Source organism: Vulpes vulpes, chromosome 5 (genome assembly GCF_048418805.1).
Source record: "Vulpes vulpes isolate BD-2025 chromosome 5, VulVul3, whole genome shotgun sequence".
NCBI classification, from domain to species: Eukaryota; Metazoa; Chordata; class Mammalia; order Carnivora; family Canidae; genus Vulpes; species Vulpes vulpes.
The window spans coordinates 66,339,673-66,362,874 of NC_132784.1; the positions used below are offsets into that span (position 1 = coordinate 66,339,673).

Sequence of the window (23,202 nt, forward strand, 5' to 3'; positions counted from 1 at the left end):
CAGGAAACCCAGGCCAGTATGTGGCTATAGTCAGTCCCTAAGAATTGAAGAGTCGGGATGGGGTGGGCGGAGGGGAGGTTAGAGGCCTCCTGTTGTGGCATCCTTGTGTGCCTCCAGCTCCATTTTGCCCCAAACTCAGTGTGCCATCTTGGGCCCTGGAGCTCTTTCAGTCAGTCACTCATTCATTCATCAAACACAGGCTTTGCCTTTCTGTGTCTGGTCCTGTTGTGGGCAGTGGGGCAAGAGTGAATTGGGAGCATCAGTTACAGTTGGAGACTGTATTACGTTCTTTTTGCTTTTTTACATCAGCGTTTCCAATATCAGGATCCATTTTCCAATTGATATAAACATTTAAGAAAACTTCAATCACTCCTTCACCCCCACCCCATCAAACACTTGAAATGATACATTTTGCAAATAATGATGTTTTCAAATCAAGAAAGTAGGTGCTAAGTGCAGAACTGGAGATGTACAGGGATGCCTGAGTGGCTCAGTGGTTGAACGTCTGCCTTTGGCTCAGGGCGTGATCCCAGGGTCCTCGGATGGAGTCCTCCTTCTCCCTCTGCCTATGTCTCTTCCTCTCAGTGTCTCTCATGAATAAATAAATAAAATCTTAAAAAAAAATAACTGGAGATGTGCACAGTTTGGGGTCAGGCAGTTGGGGGAGGCTACCTGGTGGGAGGTGGATGAGCAGTCATTAGCCAGGGAAGAAGACACACACAGCCTAGGACTCCCTGCCCCCCTCCCCACTCTCAGCAGCTCCCAAAATGCTTAACTCCATCAGGTCTAGATTTGGGAGAGGTGTCTCTGGTCAGGGTCTGCATCAGGGCAGCAACTAGGGGATCCTGACAAGTGGGCAGGTTTAAGAAGATTCTCAGGCCAAACTAGAGGGTGCAGTGAGAGATTAGGCCAGGGGCGAAGGAAGTATTAAGGATGATGCCTGGAGTTCTGACCTGAGTATCTGGGAGGATGGTAGTGTTGTCCACTGAGAAGGGACCTTGTTATTTCTGATGTGCTCTGGTTCTGATCTCAGGTGGCCTGAGAAACGCGCAGAGGAGGGAACTCTGCTTTGCAAAAGGCTCCTGGATCCTGGCCTATGAACAGCATGAGGCTTGAGCCCCATGTGCCCAGGGCTGGGAAGGGATCTTGTCATCTGTTGAGATGAGATAGGGGGTGCTGCTTTGAGACACATGAAACTTCCTACCCCCACCCCCAGAGTCTTCTTGGTACAGTGAGTTTCCCTTACCAGGCAGCACTGATACTCCTATGTCCTCCCAGGCTGAGAGAGGTTTGATTCCATGTTGTGGAATCATGATGAGTCCATAAGGATTTCATGGATGGGTGGGGGTGCAGGCCAGGGACTTGGGTCTACAAGCTGGTCCACAGAGAGTGGGGGTTGGAGCAGACTCCCTCGTCCTGCATAGGAATCCTGAGGCAAGAGCTGGGTCAAAAGCAGGAGGGGTGGGGAATGGGGCTGGGGTAGGGCCTGGAGTGTGACTGCAATTGTTCAAGCTCCAAATTTATGGTGACCTGTTAGGTGTTCTAGGTCCAGACTGGGTCCCTGGTTGGATATCCCAGTCCTGGGTCTGTGTTCAGAGTTCCTGATGTTGGGTCTGGAGCTCTGGTTTGAGGTAGATGGTCTGGTCCTCATTCCTAAGTCCAGGGTTTAGGGTCATGATCATGGTCTGGGTCTGGTGTTGGACTCAAAGTTGGGGTTAGTAACCAGGATGGGATCAGTGTTTGAGGTCATAGTCCAAAAACTAGATCTGGGGTTCTGTTGGGGGGTCTGAGGTCAGTGTGTGGGTGGTAGGGGTACAGGACAAAGGGTTGTGATGTCTGTCACAGAGTGTAAGACAGCGGCCCAAGGTCTGGGATTGGGGTCCTGTCTGGAGGCCCGGGTCAGGAGTGTTATCCAGGTCTAATGTCGGGTCGTGGACTTCGGCCACGGTCTAGAAGTCAGGGGTTATGTCCCGGGTCTGAAGGCCAAGTTCCGAAGAGCATGTTCTGAAGCCGCAGTCTGGGGTTGAGGGCCATGGTCTACTGTGGAGAGTGGGATCCGAGCTGGGATCCGAATTGTGGCTGAGGTCTGGGCCCAGGGTCTACTTCGGTCCCGGGTGCCCGGCGGATTCCAGGTCCTGGGGTCAGCGTCACGGTCCAAGTCCGGGTCGGGGTCGGATCGGGCCGGGCCGGGCCGGGCCCAGGGGAGGGTCTCGCGCGGCCGCGGGGTCAGCCTCGGGCCAGCCCGCGCGGCCTCCAGGGGGCGCCGCCGCCCGCCTGCCCGCCTGGCCCCTTGCGGGCTCGCTGGCGCTGTGCGCGGCAGGCGGGGCCGGAGGCGGCGGCGGCTCCGGGGCGCGGGCGGCGGCGGCGGCGGCGGCGGCGGCGGCGGCGGCGGCGGCGGCGGCCCGACTGCAGTCCCGGCGGGAGCGGAGCGAGCCGGGGCCGGGCCCGAGCCGGCGCCATGGGGCGGCGCCGCCTGTGAGCCGCGGCGAGCGGAGCCGCGGGCGCCGAGCGGGGCCAGGCGGGCGGCGGCGCCCGAGGCCGACGGAGCGGCCGGGCCGGGCCGAGCGCGCCGAGCGGAGCGGAGCGGAGCGGAGCGGCGGGAGAGGCCGCCGCCGCCGCCAAGATGGCGGACCTGGAGGCGGTGCTGGCCGACGTGAGCTACCTGATGGCCATGGAGAAGAGCAAGGCCACGCCGGCCGCGCGCGCCAGCAAGAAGATCCTGCTGCCCGAGCCCAGGTGAGGCGGCCGCCGGCCGGGCCCGCTCCCGAACCCGCGGCCCTTGACCCCCCGCCCCCGCTCCACCCCGTACCCCAGCCTCCGCTCGGGGGTGGGCAGCCCCGACGGACCCCTGAGCCCCAGACCCGCTGCACCTGAACCCCGAGCGCCCGCCCCCGGCCCCGGCCCCGGCCCCGGCCCCGGCCCCGGCCCCGGCCCCGGCCCCCGAGCCGTGCAGCGCCTCCTGCCCTGCCGCCGCCTGCCCTCGCCTCCTCAGCCCCGCGCCCCTGCCTTCCCCACAGGGGCCCCCCGTCTGCGCGCCGCCGGCTACCTGGCCTGACTACATCACCATCCCTTGGCTCTCCCGACTCCCAGCACCCTGCCTTGGGCTCCGCTGCCCCCACCCCTAGCCCCCTCGGGTCGACACTTGCGTGAGGTCTGGGGGAGACAGCAAGTCTTCTCGGTCTCCCCCACCCTTCTGGTGGGTCACCGGCTGGAGTAGGGTTTGAGAGTGCTTTGGGGGCCAGGTTGGTGGTGGGGAGCAGGGTGTGGTGTGTGCCCCAGCCCGGTCGGGGGGCCGGGAGGCACCCACTACCCCTCTGTCCTCGAATTCCTCCCCTGCTGCGCCCTGTATGTGGTGCCCTGTGGGTGCTGTTTGCCAGGGGATATCCCTGCACCTCTGCAGCAGCTGGACCACGGCTGCCACCTCTCTGTGAGACAACTGATGTCACTGCACCTGGTATCAAAGTTTAAACTGTTCAGGATGTAGGCACATTCTGTTCAGGATATGGACCACTGCTGAGGCTTGTCCAGCATTTTATGGCTTCTAGAGTATTTTCTCATTGTTTGGGTCCCTTGGCAGCCTGTGAACAGATAGGACAGGTGCGGTTTTGTCTCCTTGGAACAGGTGGGGAAGCCGAAGCCCCAGATGTGGCTTGCCCAGTGTCCCAGGTAATCCAGGATGGTGCCCAGTCACCAGGTCAGGGCTTCTGGCTTCCACTTCCACATCATGTCTACCACTCAGGCCTCAGCCGGCGCCCGACCATTCTGCATGGGTGAGAGCTGTGTGCCCACTGTGATAGCTCATACCCGAGAGTTGGCATGCTGGAACCCTGGTTGGCCTGGGAACCTGGGCCTGTCCTCACTGCCGTGGTCGTGTCATGTGACTTCGGGCAAGTCCCTTCCTGTTTCTGAGCCTCAGTTTTCTCATCTGTGAAATGTGGATAGCATGAAATGGGGGTTGGGACCCTCTGGTGCCCTAAGTATTTGAGGCAGAGCCCAAAGCTGCAAGGAGTGCCATGCCTACCTCCCTGGCCCCCTTCTCTGTGCCCTGTTCACTGGGTTTCGGATTGACTGAACACCAACCCTGGGAGAGGAAAATTGGTCTGCATTTTGAAAAGGCCGTTGAGGTCCCCCCCCCCCTTTTTTTTTTCTAAGACGTTTGCAATCAGATTTCTCAAAACAGGAACCAGGCTGACTGTCAGCTGGGGGCTGTCCAGGGAGCAGTGACAGTTAGAACAAAAAATGAGTTCAGAAATGACAAAGCCACGAGGGAGGAAGCACAGAGAGTCAACCTCTGGGACTCACAGCGGCTCTCCTTGGTGGCTGTGGCCTTGAGACCCTCCTGCAGGTTGGACTTCTACAAAGTGTCAGGCGGAGCGTTTTCTGGAACTCTCTGTGTTTGGGTAATCTCTCCCCAGAATGCATTGCTCCTGATGGGGCCCCGCCTTGGGTTGGCTCTGCAGGTGTTAGAACCCTGAGAAACGAGCTGTTCCTCTTTTCCTGTCCCTTTTACCATCTGTGGTAGTGATGGCGCTGATAGGAATGATGGTAGAAGTGATAATAATTTATTATTTATTATGACATCTGTCATCTCAATTGATCCAAAAACCAACCTGTGAGCTTGACAGGGCCATGCATTGCATGTAATAGTTGCTCAAGAAACGTCAGGACTATATGATGCCTGAAACCAGCCTGTGAGTCAGTTTTTGGGGAACAGCAGGAGACTGAGAGCCAGGTGCCATGGGTTCTCAAACAGAGTTACCATCCAGCAGCACAACATTGGATAGATTGCCCACATCTAAGAGATGGTTAGAAGTTCTGGCAGTGCCTGTCAGTGAGCTAAGGCCAGGCCTCTCCTACTTCAGAGGACATGCCACCTTTTACTTTGTGCTTCACACACCCGGTGGGCTAGATGCCTCCTGCTCTGGAAGGTCACAATGACTGTTTCTCACGTTTGCCTTCTGCTTCCCAGTTTGCAAAGCGGTTTTCACTCCATTTTATTCCTCTTGCAACTGTGGGAAGCAGGCACAGCAGGTGGTATTCTCCCATTTAATATTTGAAGCAACCGAGGCTGGGGAAGGGGAGGAGGCTGAGTCCTAGAAGCAGGCTGGAATTTGAACTCAGGTCTCCGGACCCCACATGCCCCCATACATGTCTACCCCCCCTCCGGCATCCCGTGTCCAGGGAACCACTATCTGGGCTCCATGACCTCAGCCCCCTCTGCTGTCAGCTGCCCTGGTTCACGAGGCTCAGCACCCTGGCCCCTGCCATCTGGGACAGAGCAGAGTTGCTCTGGCAAACCTGGTGCCTAGAGGAGGCAGCTCCTGCCTGGGGTTATGTTTTCCCCTCACCTGTGAGGTCGGGGTCAGGGAGAAAGGTCGTGGTCTATCCACGACAAGGTGCCATTTGGAGTTGTTCCTGCCTCGGGGTGGTCCATCTTGGCAGCCTCTCTGCAGCTGGCGCCCAGGCTGTGGCTTGGCCCAGAGCTGGGGGCTGGCATCAGCTCTGACTTCTCAGAGCTAGGAACAAGAGCTGGCAGGTAGGCACAGTGCCACTTTGAGTTGGCACAAGGTCCTCCCCTTCTGTCACCCTATAGAATCTGAGGAAACACACCCATTTCTCTGCTTTCTCATGGAGCGAGGCAGAGTCGTGTAGCCGGAAGCCAGAGGGACCCGGCTTTGGATCCCGCTGGGACACCAGCACTGCTCTTTTCCTGACTGCACCCGCCTCCCTTCCCAGTGGGGTGAAGCCAGGGGCCGGCTGCTCCCAGATGCCCTCTCAGTGCTCCCCCGGCTCTTGGGCCTGTGGTCTGTGCTTCTCCCTGAAGGAGCTGCTGTCTCCCTTCACCAGCAGCGGTCCTGTAATTACTGTCATTTGCTTAATATGACCACGGAGGCCGAGTGTAATTAATCTCTGGGCTCTTGGCTGAGGAGCCTAGCTTGGGCGGCCCCAGGAGATACCCCTGCCCTCTCTGGGGACAGCGGCAGCCCCAGCAGCAGATTGCCGGAGCCGGTGCCTCTTGCAGTCTCTGATTTTCTTGGCTCTTTCCTGGTCCCTCCCCCACCATGGATTTCCTCCTTCCTGTCCTTTTCTGGCTTGCCTGTCTCCCAGACCCGGCCACTCTTCCTCTGCTTCTTCTTCATTCCTGTTAACTCTTTGCCTCCAGGACTTCCTGTCCTTGATTTGGGGGTGGGGGGGGAAAAGGGGTACAGGGGAAGGTTTCCTCCCTTCCTCCTCCACTTCTCCATCACCAGCAAAGCCCTGTTGTTCCCAGTCTTACCCTTACCCAGAACTTTCCACCCCAGTAGCAGCTCTTCTCCTCAGCTCCCCAGCCCCCAAACAAGATGATCCTTTCTGCAGACAGCAGTTAGTCGTTCCCTCTGGGCCTTTGAAGCCCCTGCTCTTCCCAGGAATGGGTCTCTGGGATGTCTTTTCCCATTCGTTCTCCTTTCCAGAGCGCATGGTTTCACATTTTTGTCATTAAGTCGCTTGCTCGCCCTCCTGCCATTCCCTCAGTAAGTGGATTTGAAGGGAGTGTGAGCATTACAGGTTGGAATCTGTGCAGGGGAATCTGGGCTCTGTCAAACCAGGAATAATGTGTCCTATTAATGCACGATCAATTCCTAGTAGTAAATTCCCGGTGACGTCAGGTGTAGGCACTCTGCAGCCGGCGTTTCCTCCCCGCCCCGGGCACCCAGGGGCTGCGTGCGCACGGCGGGTGCTTCCAGGATATTATGCTCCTGCCTTGGAACAAACAGCAAAAGCCAGGAATATGTGAGAATCTTTGAGGAACGCACAGCCTCCATCACACCTGCCCCCTTCTTCCTGAGGCCCCGAGGGACCACTGTCCTCTGCTGGTTATATAAGACAGACTTGTGTTCTAGTTATCGCTAATCTGTTTCAAACAAGAGACCCTAAAAACGACCCATTTGGCTGCAGCTTTCTTCCAAAACAATAACCTTCCTTCTCTGCATCACTGCTGCCTCAAAGAGTAGCATCTATGTGGGCAGAGGAGCAGGGTTGCAGAAGTGCGTTTTCTGGTGTTGAAGTGCTAGCAGCTCCATCTCTGAGTGGGGCTTTCTCGGACCCTGGAGGCTGTCCAGGCCAGGGTGGGGGACAGCGTCTTCCTGGGAACTATGGGCCAAGGAGCCCTAGAACTTTGTTCTTGGTGCGTTTTAGCATAATAGCAGTAAATTGCAGGGTGTGGTCCTCGTGTTGTGCTAGTATAGAATCGGTGACATGTGACAAAGCTGCCAGTATGCCCCCTTCCGCACATCCCGCAAGGAGCCACTTTGTGGCTGCCGCAGCATTGGAACCCTGGCTTGTTCCTTCAGATGTGTGCAGGGGCTATGTGTGTGTGCTGCCTGGTGGGTGTCATCTTTTCTTCCCAGGCCCAGGGCTCCGGCTTTCCCCTGTTCTTGAGCTCTGAGGACACTGTGAGCCCCAGGGAGAGTCATTGAGAAATATTAATAAGAAGCCCCAGGGGACTTCCTCCTACTGCTGCCACCTCCGTGCCAGGTTTCCTGGAAATGCCACAGAGGAGCTGCAGCCACAGCCACAGCCTCTCCTCCACTGGCTTGTTAACTGGCCTTTCCCGGAGCATGGCTGTTCAAGGTGTGGCCGCACCAGACCCGCCAAGCCTGTGGCCCCCATGCCAGCTCACTCCATCCTGGGGTTTCATGACTCTGGCATCCCTGTGTGACATAGCATAGCATAGCATAGCATAGGATAGGATCCAGGGCCCCGGCCTGGCAGGTGCTGGCCAAAGCTGCCCGTAGCCTGCCAGGCTCCTGGAAGTGATGCTGCCCGCTGCCCACAGCACTGGCAGGGGATGGAGGGAAAGGCAGCCGGGGCACGAGTCTGGGGTCCCCTGAGACCCTGCATCCAACTCCTGAAGAGGCTGAAGGGAGGCTCCTGCCTGGTGGGACAACTTTTCTCAGGGAAAGTTGGACGCTTTCTTGTTTTCTGGCCACTAATGCAGGGTGGGATGCTGTGCAAGCTGCTCAGCTTCTAGCCTAGATTTCTTCACCATCAAAACAAGTGTGTTTGCTTCTGACCCCTGCTTTCTCTCCCAGTCTACACACAAGCTACTGTCTTTGACCTTCTGTGGTAGTCACCTGTGAGGGCCCAGGTCAGCTCATCAGGCCTCTATGCCACACAGTAAGGGACCTTGCTTTTCTTCTGAAACACGTGGTTCCAGAAGCTACCGGAACTTCTCCCCCACAGCCCTCACTGCCTTCCTGTCACCCCTACCCGCACTCCGGGCTGGGAGGGAGGATGTGCCCTCTACCTCAGTGTCAGGCTTGGCCTGTTCCTCAGAGCAGCTGGTGCTGGAGAGAACAGCCCTGGCTGTAGGCAGCAGGGTCTGGCAGCTCCCTGTCATGGCAGGGCAGGCCCTCCTGCCAAGGGGCCCTTGCTACTCTCTTGGGGCAGGTATCAGGCTCTGCTACCCCCCCCCCCCCCGGGCCCCTGCACCTGATCAGCATGAGTGTGTGAGGCTGGTCTGTGAGAAGGGTGGTCTTGCAGCCATTCACCTGACTCAGGAGGCCCCCTGGCCATATGTAGGCCGCACCCTCTCCGTGCTTGGGAAGTGTGGAACAGAGTCCTGCACAAGACCCAGTAGCTTGGGATGGTGTTCTAGAAGAGGCACAGGCAGTGGAATCCCAGGAAGAGGGCTGCCCTCAGGAGGGGTCTTGAGCTGACAGCACTCGCAGCAAGGCTGACATCTTGGGACAGTTCTGCTGTGTCCTCAGGCTTTTTAAATGGCCAGCGTGGTGGTGGCAATTCAGCATTTTGTCGACATCCTCATTTCACAAATGAGGAAACTGGGCATTTAAAAGTTTGTGACCAGGCGTGGCCTCGAGGGAGGGAGGTTGAGGAGAGCCATTTGGAATTTGGGGCTGAGGCCCTTCCCCAGAGAGGCTGGGAGCCTTAGGGTCCTTCTGGCGGGGAAGATGCAGGCATTTGGTTCTCCTGACAACCCGGAGTTGATCTGGCAGCCATGTGCTCTGAGATATCGGCGTTGTTGGCCTGGGTGGGGGCAGGAATGCTGCTCTGGGCTGGTTGCCACTCTAGACTCCACCAGTATCTGGGAGCGGGTGTTGGAGACCAAGGTGACCCAGCCCAGGAGGCTGCCGCCGCTCCCATGCCAGCCTGTACTTGCCACTCTGGTGAGAGTATGTCCGTAACACATTTTTCTGACCTGCCAGCTCCCTCGGCTGCCAGCCCCACGAGAACAGACAGGAAACCCTAACATTGTCGCTTTGGGGGCCTTCCATTCAACGGCTCTGCTCAGACTGATCTCGTGTTTGGGGGGGGGGGTGTTTATTTTATTTAGAAAACATTTTTTCTTTTTAAGGAAGACAGTGAAGTGCTGTGGGCTGGGAAGAGAGCTGTTACCATCCCATACAGCTTCAGAGGGGAGGCAAGGTCTGGCCACCCGGGCCCCACTTTCTGTTCTTTACTGGGCTGAGCCCACAACAAAGCCACTGGGAAGGGAGAAGACTGTGCCGCAGGCCGGCTCCCCAAGAAGCACCCATCCTGGCTCCCTCGTCTGCAGTCCCTGGTCAAGAGTGTAGTTCCCTAGCGACTCTAGTTTATAGCTGTTGTTGGGGTCGCCAAGGCCCATGGTGGGAAGTGGTGGGCATTCCCGTTGTATTGCCATTACTAAGCTGGTGCCAGTCTCACTGGTTCCCAGGAAGCCAGTTTGGGGCTCAGGAGGGCTTCCCGGTGCCTATCACATGCATCATGCCCAGCTGGCTACTGGGGCCACCCTTCACAGGCTGCAGTCACTTTGCCTGTCACCCACCTATCTGGGCATCCCTCCTTACCGCAACTGACCACGATCTGACCATTCGCCTCCATGGAGGATTGATGTTTGTGATATCTTTTCCCACTTTATTACTTTGTTCAGAATTGTCCAAATCCAAAGCACAGAATTGGGTGCAGGCATGGAGTGCCAAGAGCTGAACCAAAGGGTGGTGATCCAGCCTTCCTGGTCCACTTCCCAGGGAAATTCAGCCATTTGGCCCTTCCAGGGTTCCCAAGGCCCCGAGCCCCTAACTCTTGGCTGCCGGGCCTTTGCTGCCTTGCACTGGGCCCTTGCTCTTGTGCCGCACCCTGGCCCACCCCTGCCTGGTACCACTGCCCTCCAAAACGGAGGTCTTGCGTGCTCCCTCACAGGGAGAGGAACTGTAGGGCTCCAGTCTCTCATCTGGAGGCCCCAGGGCAGGTTTTTCAAGCTTCTGCCGTGTGTGAAGCACAGAGCGGGCCTTGGAATCTAGCCTTGCTTCTTGAGTGCTTGTGAGTCCCAGGGGACTGCAGAGATGTTCTTGCTGGAGGCTGGTGGGTGTGAGCTGGTGTGTGCCAGCATCGGCATTGGTGAGGGCCACATGCTGTCCTTGGAGGCCCTGCACATTGCCTGGAGCCATCTTTGCTTTCCCCAGGGGAACCAGCTCTGAAGTGGCAGCAAGGGGCCACTGAGCCACTGGCCCTCAGCCGGGAACTCTACTCTCATTGGCTGGAGTCAGAGGATGGGGACATAGGACAGCAGTCCTGGTCATTAGCACCTGTCTTCCTGTTAGCGACAGCTTTTAGAGGAGGTCATGGCATCTTCCAGCTTTCAAGGGTGGGGGTGCAGGGGAGGGAGTCACTGCTTAAGGACCTTGCTTACAATAGCTCTGAATGCTCCCCTGTTACATTGTGTGGCTCAAACTGGAACAGAGGCTTGGGAGAGCTGGAGCCTGGGCTTCCACCCAGACCATCGTAGAAGGAGAGTGCTGAGCAGAAAGGGCAGGGGTCCCCCAGAGGCTGGGCAGCATTCATTGACAGCACTGGCCCTGCTAGGAGCCCTCTCACCTCAGGCACCTCTTCATGGGCAGAACTTTGGCCAGCCTGGCCTGCCATCGGCTGGCCCAGTCAGTTCTTCTGCTTACTTGATGGCTTGAGCCTGCTCCCACCCACCCTGTTTCTTTCCCTCTTTATTGGTCATCCCCCGTGTGTTGTCATCACCTGGGCTTCCTCCTCTTGGTGCCTCTAGTAGACTGTCTGCTCTGGACCAAGCTCCTCAAATGTCCTCTGCCGAGTTCCCTTCTGCCTGACAGCCTCTTGCTCACCCTTGGCTTGGTCTTCCCCTGCTTGTCCCCACATCCACCCATCTGCCCTGGGCTTTGCCACCTGTTGACATCTGGTTTGCACTGAGGAACCCAGTGAAGTTCCTCCTCCACACAGCCTCTCCTGACAGTCCAGAATACTCTTCCCTTCCTGCGTGGCTCCCATCAGGCTTTGTCACACACTGTCTGATGTCTTAGAATCACAGATGTAGAAATTGGGCCCTGAGAGGGACTGCCTGGAGGGCAGGGGCCCATGGAAACTTCTAGTCAATGATGTCCAGCAGGCCTTGGTGGATCCGCGTTGGGCTCTAGAAGGGATGCAGTGAGGCAGGGGTGCAGAGCCCAGACTTTCTTATACTGGTCCTAGCCAGTTGCAGTGTCTTTTATCAGTGGCCCCACATATCCTACAGGCCGTGTGAGCATTGCACAGGCTCAGGTGTGTCTGCCCAGCATGGTCCTCAGTATAGGGCTGGGAGTGTTTCTCAGGAGCCCGGGCTCATGAAGGCCAGAATGATTACAGCTAGCCATCATGACAGGCACTGGTGGGGCTGGACCACGGTGGCCCAGGAAGGTGTAGGAGGGGGCAGCAAGGTGTGTCTGAGGCATGAAAGATAGCCCCATGCTACTTGCCCAGATAGCTTAGTGTTGAGGGTGAGCTCTTCTGGTGGGGAGTGCTGGGTGGTCACGTTGGCCAGCCGCTCCCCTGCTGCCCTCCCAAGTAACCCAGGGGTAGGGGGCACATTTTAAAATCAGATGTTAGGGACACAGGAACTGAGGCTTGGCTTTTGTTTTGTTTTTACTGGGTAAAAAACTTGAGCTAGGATTCACATAACATAAAAGTCATCATTTTAAAGTGTCCAATTCAGGGGGCTTTTGTATGTTCTCTGTGTTGTGCCACCTGTGCCCTACCTCATTCTAGAACATTTCCATCATCCTAAATAGAAACCCCATACCTATCACTCCTCTTCTCGCCCCTGGCCCCTGGCCCCTGGCCCCTGGCCCCCAGCCCCCACTAATCTGCTCTCTGTGTCTATAGATTTGCCTGGTCTGGTCACGCGATTAAGTGGAGTCATAGAACTTGGGGCCTCTTGTAATTCTTGTTTTTTTTCACTTAGCCTGCTCAGGCTCATCTGTTTGGTAGCATTTCCATGTATCATCAGTGCTTCATCCCACTTTATGGCCAAGCAGTAGTATATGGTAAAGATAGGCCCATTTTGGTTACCCATCATCTGCTGATGGTGAGGCCTAGCTTTTGAGGGTTGGCCAGGTTCCTGAAGCCAGCATGAGGCAGTACCGGGACCAAACTCCTGAGCAGCCACCTGCTGGCCACCCAGGCTTTTAGGGACAGAGCCTGAGTGGGAAGGCCCTGGCTGGTGGTTGCCTTCCCAGAGGGAGCAGTGACACTCTGGATTCTGGGAGAGGAAGCAGCGGGCATCCAGGGCAGCGGGGCCAGCAGGCCTGGCAGGAGCCATGGGGGCTCTGGCTCACCAAGGCCCCCCATTTTCAGCATCCGCAGTGTCATGCAGAAGTACCTGGAGGACCGGGGCGAGGTGACCTTTGAGAAGATCTTCTCCCAGAAGCTGGGTGAGTCCATGAGGAGCTCTGCCAGCCTCAAGGGCTTCCCACCACTGTCCAGCTGCCCGGGCCCTGGGAGGCAGGGGCTGCTTTCCTGACCCCACCCCAGCTGGCTGGCCTCCCATCCTTGTCCTTTCTCCCTGGAGGTCTGGCCTCCGAGCCGATGGGGCAGGGCACCAGCGAGCACCCCGCCTCCCAGGATGGCAGCAAGGCTGCTAGGGCCATGACCCTTTGGGCCTCCCAGCCCCTGGCTGCCAGCCCTGGGAGCCCTGTGAAGGGGGGTGGGGGCCCAGCAGTCTTCCAGGGCTGCCGGGGAAGTTCCTCCTTGGGGTTTTTGTTTTTGAGAGTTGCAGCTTCCCCTTGGCCCAGGCACAGCTGCTCTGGGCCGTTGGTAGAACTGACAGGAAGGGGCGGGGCCCTTCCTGTGGCGCCTGCCAGAGCTGTGGTCGCCACCCCCTCCCCCATGGGCCCTCTTTGTGAGCAACCTGCTTTGGCCGGCCCCTCCGATCCTCCTACTCCAGTGCCCTTGTTTTACTAGTATCTGGACTACAGACCTGGCCCACAGGGCAGGATTGGGTTGGGGTGGATCCCAGGGAAGCAGCCTTCAGAGGCACATGTCTCTGATCTGGTCTTCTAGAGAGCAGGATCTCAGCTCTGAAATGGGAGTGGCCTGGCCTGGCCTGGCCTGGCCAGATCAAGCACTGGAGATCAGTCTTGGGGAGTCAGTATATTATGAAACATAGTTTGGGTCCCTGGCTTGTGCTGTGTGACCTTGGGCACATCACTTCACATCTCTGAGCTTGTTGGTGTCCTTACCTGGGAATTAGGAATCAGATGCCCTGCTGCTCAGGTCTGTTGGAAGGCTAGATGAGGTGACCTCAGTGAAAGCCCCTTGCCCACTGGGAAACCCAGGTCACTAGTTACTCAAAGGCCAGGGCACCTTTACCAGAGGTGATGGCTGTGTGCTCTGGTAGAGGTGCCCAGACAGTGCCCCCAAAGAGGCATGGAAGCCACCCAACATAAGCCTGGTCACCCATGTCAGGCTGGAGGGGGTGGGAACTGCTCTTCTGTTTTGAACCTCCAGGGCTGCTCTGGGGCCAGGCCTCAGGCCCCCATTACCTGGAAGGGGTGAGGCCTGGCCTGTCCGGGGTGGGGGGTCTTATTCCTGGGAGCCCTTCCCCCAGCTCGTCCTACCTCTTACCTTCACCAGTGGCCTTATGCCCTTCAAGAAGCCACCCCCGGCCTGTCTTTCCCAGGACCTGCCATTGCAGAAGAGCCCCAGGTTCTACTCAGGCCCACCTGTCAGGCCTCCCTAAAGTCTGTTTCTATAACTTTTTCTCAGGGCTGCTATGAAAAGCAGCCAGATGTGGAGGGGGCATGATATGGGAGGGGGTCCAGGGAGAGGGGTGTGTGCCCCCTGGGAAGCCACTCGGCCTGCCCCATGCGGGTGCTGCCCTCAAGCAGCAGGTCCAGGCCCTGGAGCCAGAGTCAGCCCCAAGCCTTTGCTTCACTTGCGTGCCCATCACATTCCAGCCACTGCCTGACAAAGTAGATTCTGGGATGGCTAGAGACACGGGCACTCCTTACACCAGAGTTGAGAATCTTCAGTTGGTGGCAGCTTTTAAGGCCGCCTTGCCCAGTCCCTGCCTGGGGCAGAAACCACCTCTATCTCCTCCTTCGGGCTCAGGAGGCCCCAAGCCCATGCTGCCCACCATGATGGAAGGCCTCAGGGGGTGGGGCTCTGTGTGACCTGACACCCCGGTTTTCAGGGTACCTGCTCTTCCGAGACTTTTGCCTGAAACATCTCGAGGAGGCCAAGCCCTTGGTGGAGTTCTACGAGGAGGTAAGGCCCGGCTGCCTGGAGAGAGGGGAGGAGGTTGGGCTGTTTTCATTGAATCTGCAAGATGCCTGGCATTGGAGCCTTCATGCCGCCTGTGGGGATGTTGTCCTCTAGATCAAGAAATATGAGAAGCTGGAGACAGAAGAAGAACGCTTGGCTCGCAGCCGGGAGGTCTTCGACACCTATATCATGAAGGAGCTGCTGGCCTGCTCACATGTGAGTGTCCTTAGGCCTAGACCCAGGTGCTGGCCCAGACTGGCCTGGGTGTTGGGGTGGAAAGAAAGGACCCTGCAGAGAATTCACAACCACCTCTGTCTTTTCTAGCCCTTCTCCAAAAGTGCTACCGAGCACGTCCAGGGCCACCTGGTGAAGAAACAGGTGCCTCCAGATCTCTTCCAGGTGTGTACTGGGCTTATTCCCTACTACTTCCTGGCCCAGCCAGGGGCATCCTTGGGCAGCTGAGGTCACAGAGTCTGGTCAGCTTTTAGTCTGGCTCAGTCACCAAACCCCAGCTTCTTCCCTTAGCCATACATCGAAGAAATTTGTCAGAACCTCCGAGGGGATGTATTCCAGAAATTCATTGAGAGGTGAGAGCGGGGCACGTGTAAGGGGGAAGGGGAGGAGGAGGCTACTGTGAGAGGGGTGTGGATGGTGTGTGGGAGAGAAGCCAGCCTGCTTCAGCCAGGGGCACTCGGGTACCTGGCCCACTCACGGCCCTGTGCAACATTCCTCAGGTCAGACAGGCTCCCAGCCATCACCTTCTCCACACTCCTGCCCTGCCTTTCTTAGCACCAGGCATCTCTGAGCCTGTCCCAGGCGATTCTCCAGGGAGTGAGGGACCACCTAGTCCACCTTCCTTCTCATGGACTGTTTAGCACCTTGCTGGGCCCACCTAGGCTGAGAAGCATCAGGGTGACGGTTGAGGTGGACACAAAGGGGCACACTGTTCTCTGCTATGGCCCTCATGGCCATAGCCTCATGGCCAGAGCTGGCCTGGTGAGTGGGAGTTGTAGGCCGATTTCAGCTTGATGTCAAGAACAGCTTTCTTAGAGTCCCAGCTGCCCAGCCGTGGAGTGAGAGCTTCAGGCGAGTGAGTGCTGTGCCACTGGAGGCATGCAAGCAGGGGTGGGATGGGCATTGTCAGAGATGGGGTAGCCAGAAGTCTGGAACAGACTGGAGGACCTCTTCTTTAAGCTTATCTGAAACCCAGAGGCAGGTGGCCAGGCCCCACTTGGTCAAGCACTCTTCCCGTGTAGTCCCAGAGAGGACACTGAGGCTCAGGACCCCAGGCGATAGAATGATATGGAGTAGGCTTGCACCTAGCATCATTTTGCCTGATTCCTGAGTCTCATTGAAGCCCGGTGTTCTGCTCTTACAGTGATAAATTCACACGATTTTGCCAGTGGAAGAATGTGGAGCTCAACATCCATGTGAGTGGGCCGGTGGGCATGAAGGACTGTGCTCCCTCCCTGTTGCCCTCCCCAGAGGGCCAGGCACCAAGGCTCGGTTGGGGCTGGGGAGGTCCAGGGAGTCTGCCCTTCAGCCCCTAAGACAGTGGCTGTGGGGTCAGTGCCAGAATCCTAGAGGGGGGTGGCTCAGGGCAGGTAAGTGCATGGGGTGGGTGGCCCTGCATATGGGGACTCCTGCCCCCCAGCATGGGACTGGCCCCCTGCTTCCTGGGTGTCTGCCCAGTGGCAGGGCCTGGGCAGCCCACAGTGACGCCTATTGTTGCCACCCCCACAGCTGACCATGAACGACTTTAGCGTGCACCGCATCATCGGGCGAGGGGGCTTCGGCGAGGTCTATGGGTGCCGGAAGGCCGACACGGGCAAGATGTGAGCACCGGCTCACAGTGTCGAGTGGGATGCCTGAGGGAGGGGAGGGCCCCCTGGGATGTCAATGGGGACCGGGGGCCCCCAGGTACTGAGTGAGCAGACCTCTGCAGAGGGTGACTGTTCCCTTCCATCCTGTCTTTGTGCTGCTATGCATCCCGCAGGCCCCCAGAGCCCCTGACTCCCCAGCACCTGCTCCTGCCCTCTCTCCCTCTTGACTCTGATGTGTCTTATGCTTGTCGCAGTGTCTAGTCTTCACTCCAGGAGCCCTGAGGCCTGCCCCCTCCACCTCTGCTGCCCCCCCAAATGCAGCCCCGGGCTCTGAAGGTCCGGCTGGGCTGATTAACTGACCAGCACCCTCCCCCTTCCCCACCAGGTATGCCATGAAGTGTCTGGATAAGAAACGCATCAAGATGAAGCAGGGGGAGACTCTGGCCTTGAACGAGCGCATCATGCTATCGCTTGTCAGCACTGGGGTGAGCCAGGAGGGCTCAGGCTGGTTACTACTGCAGCCTTTGGTTCTGGAACCGGGTGCAGCCTCTGCTGACCTCCCCTCCTATGTCCTCCTAGGACTGCCCGTTCATTGTCTGCATGTCCTACGCATTCCACACGCCGGACAAGCTCAGCTTCATTCTCGATCTCATGAATGGTGAGTGTGTGGCCTGGCCCCAGTTGGACCATGGGGCTGGGGGCTGGGCCCAGGAGCTGAGTGCCACCCTGCGGGGCTGCCTTCTTCAGGTGGGGACCTGCACTACCACCTGTCCCAGCACGGGGTTTTCTCTGAGGCCGATATGCGCTTCTATGCTGCCGAGATCATCCTGGGCCTGGAGCACATGCATAACCGCTTCGTGGTCTATCGGGACCTGAAGGTAAGGCTCTGGCCCCACCAGCCCCTCAGCACACCTGGCAGGGGGCATTCTGGGACCTGGCCAGCTGCTGCCTTCCTTCCCTCCCTACCACCAAGCCATTTTCTAGATTCACATTGTCATTGGGGGAAGGAGGAAAAGATCCCCCACTCCCGGGGCTTTGCCCCTGGACCCCCTAACTCTCAAGAATGAGGATCGTAACCTAGGCAGCATCTTACCTGTCCAGACCCTATCCTGAGCCACCCCAGAGGCAGCTCACTAGGCTTCCTCCACAGCCAGCCAACATCCTTCTGGACGAGCATGGCCACGTGCGCATCTCAGACCTGGGCCTGGCCTGTGACTTCTCCAAGAAGAAGCCCCACGCCAGCGTGTGAGTGCCCAGCCCCCTACCTCCTACACACACACACACACACACACACACACACACACACAGACACACACACAATCCACCAGGCCCACTCACGGCCTCACCTCCTTACTTCCATAGGGGCACCCACGGGTACATGGCCCCTGAGGTCCTACAGAAGGGTGTGGCTTACGATAGCAGTGCTGACTGGTTTTCCCTGGGCTGCATGCTTTTCAAGTTGCTGCGGGGGTAAGTGGGCCTTCCCAGGCAGGTGGGTGGGAGGGAATGGAGAGGAGTTCTTTCCTTGTCCAGGTTAGAGGCCTAGGGGAGGGGAGCATACAGTGGCCTGAGTATTAGGGTGGCACCATCCCTGGGTTTCGGTGAAGATCATTGTGGCTGCCTGCCTCAGTTTCCCCATTCCTGTCCTCTGACTGCATGTCTCTTCCCAGGCACAGCCCCTTCCGGCAGCACAAGACCAAAGATAAGCATGAGATCGATCGCATGACGTTGACAATGGTGAGTGTAGGGAGGCTGGGTGGAGTCCTTGGGAGGCTGTGGTGGGGCTGGGGTCTCCTATGTCTGTTAGGGTTGTGGACTCTTGGTTCTTACCAACTAACAACAAACTCGGGCCACTCATCCTTACTCTGGCCTCCTGCCCCAGAGGCTCCCCATCCCTGTGTTGTCAGAACAAACATGCCTGCTGGGGTGAGTGAGGAAGCTATGCCCTGTCTCTTTCTGTGCTGGGGGCCAGGACTCCTCTTGGGCCCCTGCCAACGTCTGCTCCTCCCTGCAGGCTGTGGAGCTGCCTGACTCCTTCTCCCCTGAACTCCGTTCCTTGCTGGAGGGGTTGCTGCAGAGGGATGTCAACCGGAGACTAGGCTGCCTGGGCCGAGGGTGAGTGCCCAGGACCAGGGCCACAGTCCCAGGCTCTTCCTCCCTGATAGGGTCATGTGGGCATGCTGCTAGGCCAGCCTGAGGATGCGGGCCATGTCCTGTTGCTGGAGCCCCCTCCTGGTGCCAGCTACCTTCCAGGGGCTCACAGGGTGGGACATAACCAGCCCCTTCCAGTGTTCTTGGGGGGATGGCTGCCTGGGGTCGCAGCTGCTGGAGCTGGCTGGGGACCGGCTTCCAGAAAAGCCCCTGCAACAAAGATGGTGATGATAATGATGCTGACAAGAGCCTTTTATGTTTATTAAACATTTACTAAGTGCTGGGCATGATGTTGCAAGATTTACAAATATGAAAACTCACAAGAGCCCTATGATGTGGGAACTGTTGGTCTCCTCATCTTAGAGATGAGGAAACAGGCCAAGGTTTAAGGAACTTGCCCAAGGTGACAGCAAGAGAATCGTCACCCTGGGAGTTAGCCTGGGCCCCCTGCTCCAGCACCCAGACTTAGCCCCAGCTTCCTGACCCGCGTCTTCCCACAGGGCTCAGGAGGTGAAGGAGAGCCCATTCTTCCGCTCCCTGGACTGGCAGATGGTCTTCTTACAGAAGGTACCGGCCTGGGTCGGGGCCAGGTGGGCACCCTGGAGCCCCTGCCCGGTGCTGATGCCCAGCCTTTGTTTTGCTGCAGTACCCTCCCCCGCTGATCCCCCCTCGAGGGGAGGTGAATGCTGCTGATGCCTTCGACATTGGTTCCTTTGATGAGGAGGACACAAAAGGAATCAAGGTACAGGGGTGCCCTGGCCTCTCCCACCTGAGCCCTGATCCTGGCCTGCAGGGCTCTTGTCGGCTACTGGGCCTCAGGCCCCTGCCCAAACATGCCTTGGCTGGGGGTGGGCAGGCCCATGGCTGATGGATGGCCCTGTCTGCTCCCCGAAGTTGCTGGACAGTGACCAGGAACTCTACCGCAACTTTCCCCTCACCATCTCTGAGCGGTGGCAGCAGGAAGTGGCAGAGACAGTCTTTGACACCATCAATGCTGAAACGGACCGAATGGAGGCCCGCAAGAAAACCAAAAATAAGCAGTTGGGCCATGAGGAAGGTGAGGTTGCCCGCTGCTCGCTTTAGAGTGGAGAAATAGGCTCCAATTTCAGGAAGCCACCGGAGCTCACGGCCAGAGTGGCCGAACCAGGATTCCGACCCGGCCGGCCTGGCTGAGTCCACCTCTCCCTGTCTCGTGTCAGACTATGCCCTGGGCAAGGACTGCATCATGCACGGCTACATGTCCAAGATGGGCAACCCCTTTCTGACTCAGTGGCAGCGGCGGTACTTCTACCTGTTCCCCAACCGGCTGGAGTGGCGGGGCGAGGGCGAGGCCCCGGTAAGAAGAAGGCTGGGGTCCGGGGGCGCAAGAGAGGATGGGGGGAGGGGGGCTGGCTGGCCTGTCCTGTGCCCTCACCGCCCCGCCCTGCCCCGCCCGGCCCCTCCCACCCTGCAGCAGAGCCTGCTGACCATGGAGGAGATCCAGTCCGTGGAGGAGACTCAGATCAAGGAGCGCAAGTGCCTCCTTCTCAAGATCCGAGGCGGAAAACAATTCGTGCTGCAGTGCGATGTGAGTGGGGCCAGGGGCCAGTCGGTGGGGCAGACTGGGACCAGAGCCTCAGGGTGCCCTGGGGAGCACTCCGGCCTGACACCCAGCCCCCTGCCCCTGGGTGCCCTGCAGAGCGACCCCGAGCTGGTGCAGTGGAAGAAGGAGCTGCGCGATGCCTATCGCGAGGCCCAGCAGCTCGTGCAGCGCGTGCCCAAGATGAAGAACAAGCCACGTTCACCCGTTGTGGAGCTGAGCAAGGTGCCGCTCGTCCAGCGTGGCAGTGCCAATGGCCTCTGACCCGCCCACCCGCCTTTTATAAACCTCTAATTTATTTTGTCGAATTTTTATTATTTGTTTTCCCGCAAAGCGGAAAAGGTTTTATTTTGTAATTATTGTGATTTCCTGTGGCCCCAGCCTGGCCCAGCCCCCAGGGGGGGCCCGCTTGCCTTGGCTCCTGCCGCCACCAACCCAGCCACTGTCCAGCTGCCCTTAGCCCTGCCCCTCCAGGGGCCTCCCCTCCTGGTGTCTTCGTGTGGAGAGGAGACCGGCAGCCCTCCTGGCCCTTCCCCAGGGATGATGCCACACTGAGCTGTGCCCCCTCAGGCCCTGGGCCGTGCTCTGAGGGTGGCCTGGTGCCCCCTACTCCAGGGGAGGCTGCAGCACAGGGATAGTACTTGAATTTTCCCACCGCAGCCCCTCCTGCGACAGGGGCATAGTCCTGCACTGTCGTGTCCTCCAGCCACTTGGTGGAGGAGGGGCCCAGTATCTCCCCGACCCCAGGGCCAAGCAGCAGTGACTTGAGCTCTGGTGCCCTTGCTCGGGAAGAACCCCTGTGTCACTGGCTGCCTCCGTTCCCACAGTTCCCTGGACGCTGAGGGGCTCGGCCAGGAGGGTGGCATTGGCAGCAAGTCCCGCTGCCTTCCCTGCAGTACCCCTTTCCTCCACCCCAAGCGCCCGGGCTCAGGGACCACAGAAAGGCAGCTGTGGATTGTGTTACACTGGCCTTGCCTGGCCCCGAGGTCCCCTGCCCCCTGGGCCAGGCCAGGCCTTGTGTGCCTGGGACCATGGGGGACCAGCCTGGACAGGCCGGGCAGCACAGCGAGAGGAGCCAGGTGGGGCCAGCTCTCGCCACCCCTGGCTGGTCAGTGTGCCTCCCGGGCTGTCCAGCCCCGTAGCCCCACATCCCGTTTATGCCACTGCCCACAGGGTGCCATCCTGCCCGCCGCATGCCCCCTTGTGCCAGTCGCGCTGCCGTGTGTGGTGTCGCACCCTCTCCCCCTGGGGCTGGGTTGGCACACCCTCCCCTCCCATCTACTCACCCCCTGGGGCGTTCCTTTGCCGATTTTTGAATGTGATTTTAAAGAGTGGAAAATGAGACTATGCGTTTTTATAAAAAATGGTGCCTGACTTGGCTGTGTCCGATTCTTTTGTGCCCAGTGACCATTTTCAGCTACCACTGGGCTGGGGCCCCTAGGAAAGAGGGTCTTGGTGGCACCAGCTCCCTTCCATTGTCACAGCAGGCATCTGGAGCCAGCCTGCCCTGGCCCATGCCCTCTCTGGGGTGGGGCAAGGGGCTCCACTCTCCTCCTACCCCACCAGCTCATCCTCCCACCCTCAGGGAGCAGAAGGGGTCTTCTGCCCACTGTCCAGGGAAGCAGAGAGAGGTGCCTGCAGTTCAGTGCCTGGTGTTGCATGTGGACTGACTGAGCTAGCACCCCGGCTCACCAGGCACTGTGCTGAGGACACCCTCCAGGCAGACAACCACCTCTGCTCTTGGGGCCACACAGCAGCCTCTGAGCTCTTGGACCTCTCTGGCTTTAGCCTCCTCTCTTGCCTTGCTGCACCATCCCCAGGAAGGGTCCGGAGGGCCTGAGGGATGCCCCAGCATTGGGCCACTACCTGGAGGCTCTGATCAACTTCATTTCCCCTGTGTCCTTGCCCTTCAGGCCCTCTGTGGGTGATGTCTGTTGCTGTCCATTCCATGCAGGAGGGGCCTCTACATGCAGAGCACAGCATGGCAGGGGGAAAAGGAAAGCTGCTGAGGGTGGGATGTTCTGGGGGTAGTGGCTGAGTCTTGGGAAGGAAAGCCCTTTGAGCTGGGCCCGCAGCACTGGGGTGGGGAGTTGCAGTGGATGTTCCTCATGCAGGGAATGGCCAGGCAGTCAGGAGTTAGTCGCTCAGTTAGGAGCTCTGTGGGAAGGAGCCAGCTTGGGAGGCCCTGAACACCAGGCTGAACCTGGCGCAGAGCCCAGGGCGTACTCAGTGACGAAGATGAAAATGGACATGGGGTCTGTACTTAGATAGGCTCTGGGAAGTGCCTGAAGGCTCTGGACAGGCTGGGTGATGGGGCCGGCTATAGAACAAGTCACTGATAAACATGCTGATGCATGGAGGAAGGCAAAGGATAGGAGGCAGGGAGACAGGTTAGGAGCCACTGCTTCTGTCCAGGGAAGAAATGCAAAAAGAGGCCAGCTGGGAAGAACACAGTCCACCAAGAATGGGCCACACCTGGAGACAAGAAAGAGGTAGGAGTCCCAAGAGGGCGCACAGCGAGTTCTATAGCACATTCAGAATCGGGACAGCCAGGGAGTGCAGCCTGGGGGAAAGAAGGTGAATGTGACCAAATCTGATTGTAGGTAATGCTAATGGGATAGCATGGGATACCAGGCACACAGATGTCCCAGAGGCAGCTAAAATGCAGTCCTGGGGTTGGCACAACAGGCTTTTAGCTGGGGCAGGGGGTGCGGGGAGCCCTACTTTGGGGCTGGAGAGGGAGATGGGGTCCTGGAAGAGGGTTGAGAAGACAAGGGAATTAGGATTCACCCTGGTGGAGAGTTGTGTTCAAGACTGCAGAAGTCAAGAGGGGTGGGGCCTGAGAAAGTGTCCTTAGATTTGGGTTGAAGGAGCTGGGGGAGGGGAGAGCCCTTTTCAAGGAAGGTGGAGGCTTGCGAAGGCTGCAGTGGGCTAGGGTGGCCAGGTGTCCAGTTCTGGACATTAGGAGGCCTTCGAGCTGCAATAGAGCCAAGGACATCACAGTGACCTGACGACACCACAGGTAGGAATGGCACAGTAACCCCAGACAGCACAGGAGCCACCTGGCCACAGTGAGAGGGCAGGGTGAAAATGCTTACCCAGAGATTCGGCTCAAACTTCTAGATC

At 58.3% G+C, this 23,202-nt stretch overlaps 1 protein-coding gene across 3 annotated transcripts; it reads left to right on the top strand.

Moving 5' to 3' along the window:
- The first annotated feature begins 2,298 nt into the window (after positions 1 to 2,298).
- On the top strand, positions 2,299 to 21,450 carry GRK2 (G protein-coupled receptor kinase 2). 3 transcript variants are annotated; one of them, XM_072758496.1, is made up of 22 exons: positions 2,299 to 2,349; positions 2,606 to 2,736; positions 12,616 to 12,692; positions 14,453 to 14,526; positions 14,638 to 14,739; positions 14,848 to 14,922; positions 15,049 to 15,110; positions 15,902 to 15,953; positions 16,267 to 16,358; positions 16,732 to 16,831; positions 16,926 to 17,004; positions 17,094 to 17,224; positions 17,497 to 17,591; positions 17,709 to 17,816; positions 18,017 to 18,083; positions 18,361 to 18,461; positions 18,998 to 19,064; positions 19,144 to 19,239; positions 19,392 to 19,554; positions 19,697 to 19,833; positions 19,951 to 20,064; positions 20,176 to 21,450. In XM_072758496.1, the coding sequence occupies exons 2-22, from the start codon at positions 2,624 to 2,626 to the stop codon at positions 20,338 to 20,340; spliced, it is 2,070 nt and encodes a 689-aa protein (XP_072614597.1). In that variant the 5' UTR covers positions 2,299 to 2,349; positions 2,606 to 2,623; the 3' UTR covers positions 20,341 to 21,450. The 3 variants fall into 3 exon arrangements, with proteins under 3 accessions (XP_072614597.1, XP_072614596.1, XP_072614595.1); XM_072758495.1 differs by having other exon boundaries at positions 2,310 to 2,355; XM_072758494.1 differs by lacking the exon at positions 2,299 to 2,349 and having other exon boundaries at positions 2,499 to 2,736.
- The last annotated feature ends 1,752 nt before the right edge of the window (positions 21,451 to 23,202 follow it).

Excerpts from the sequence above, each read along its gene's own strand:
- GRK2 (XM_072758496.1), top strand. The coding sequence starts at position 2,624 with ATGGCGGACCTGGAGGCGGTGCTGGCCGACGTGAGCTACCTGATGGCC. Across the intron at positions 16,359-16,731 it reads AAGGCCGACACGGGCAAGAT|GTATGCCATGAAGTGTCTGG; the intron begins GTGAGCACCGGC and ends CTTCCCCACCAG. Across the intron at positions 17,592-17,708 it reads AAGAAGCCCCACGCCAGCGT|GGGCACCCACGGGTACATGG; the intron begins GTGAGTGCCCAG and ends TTACTTCCATAG.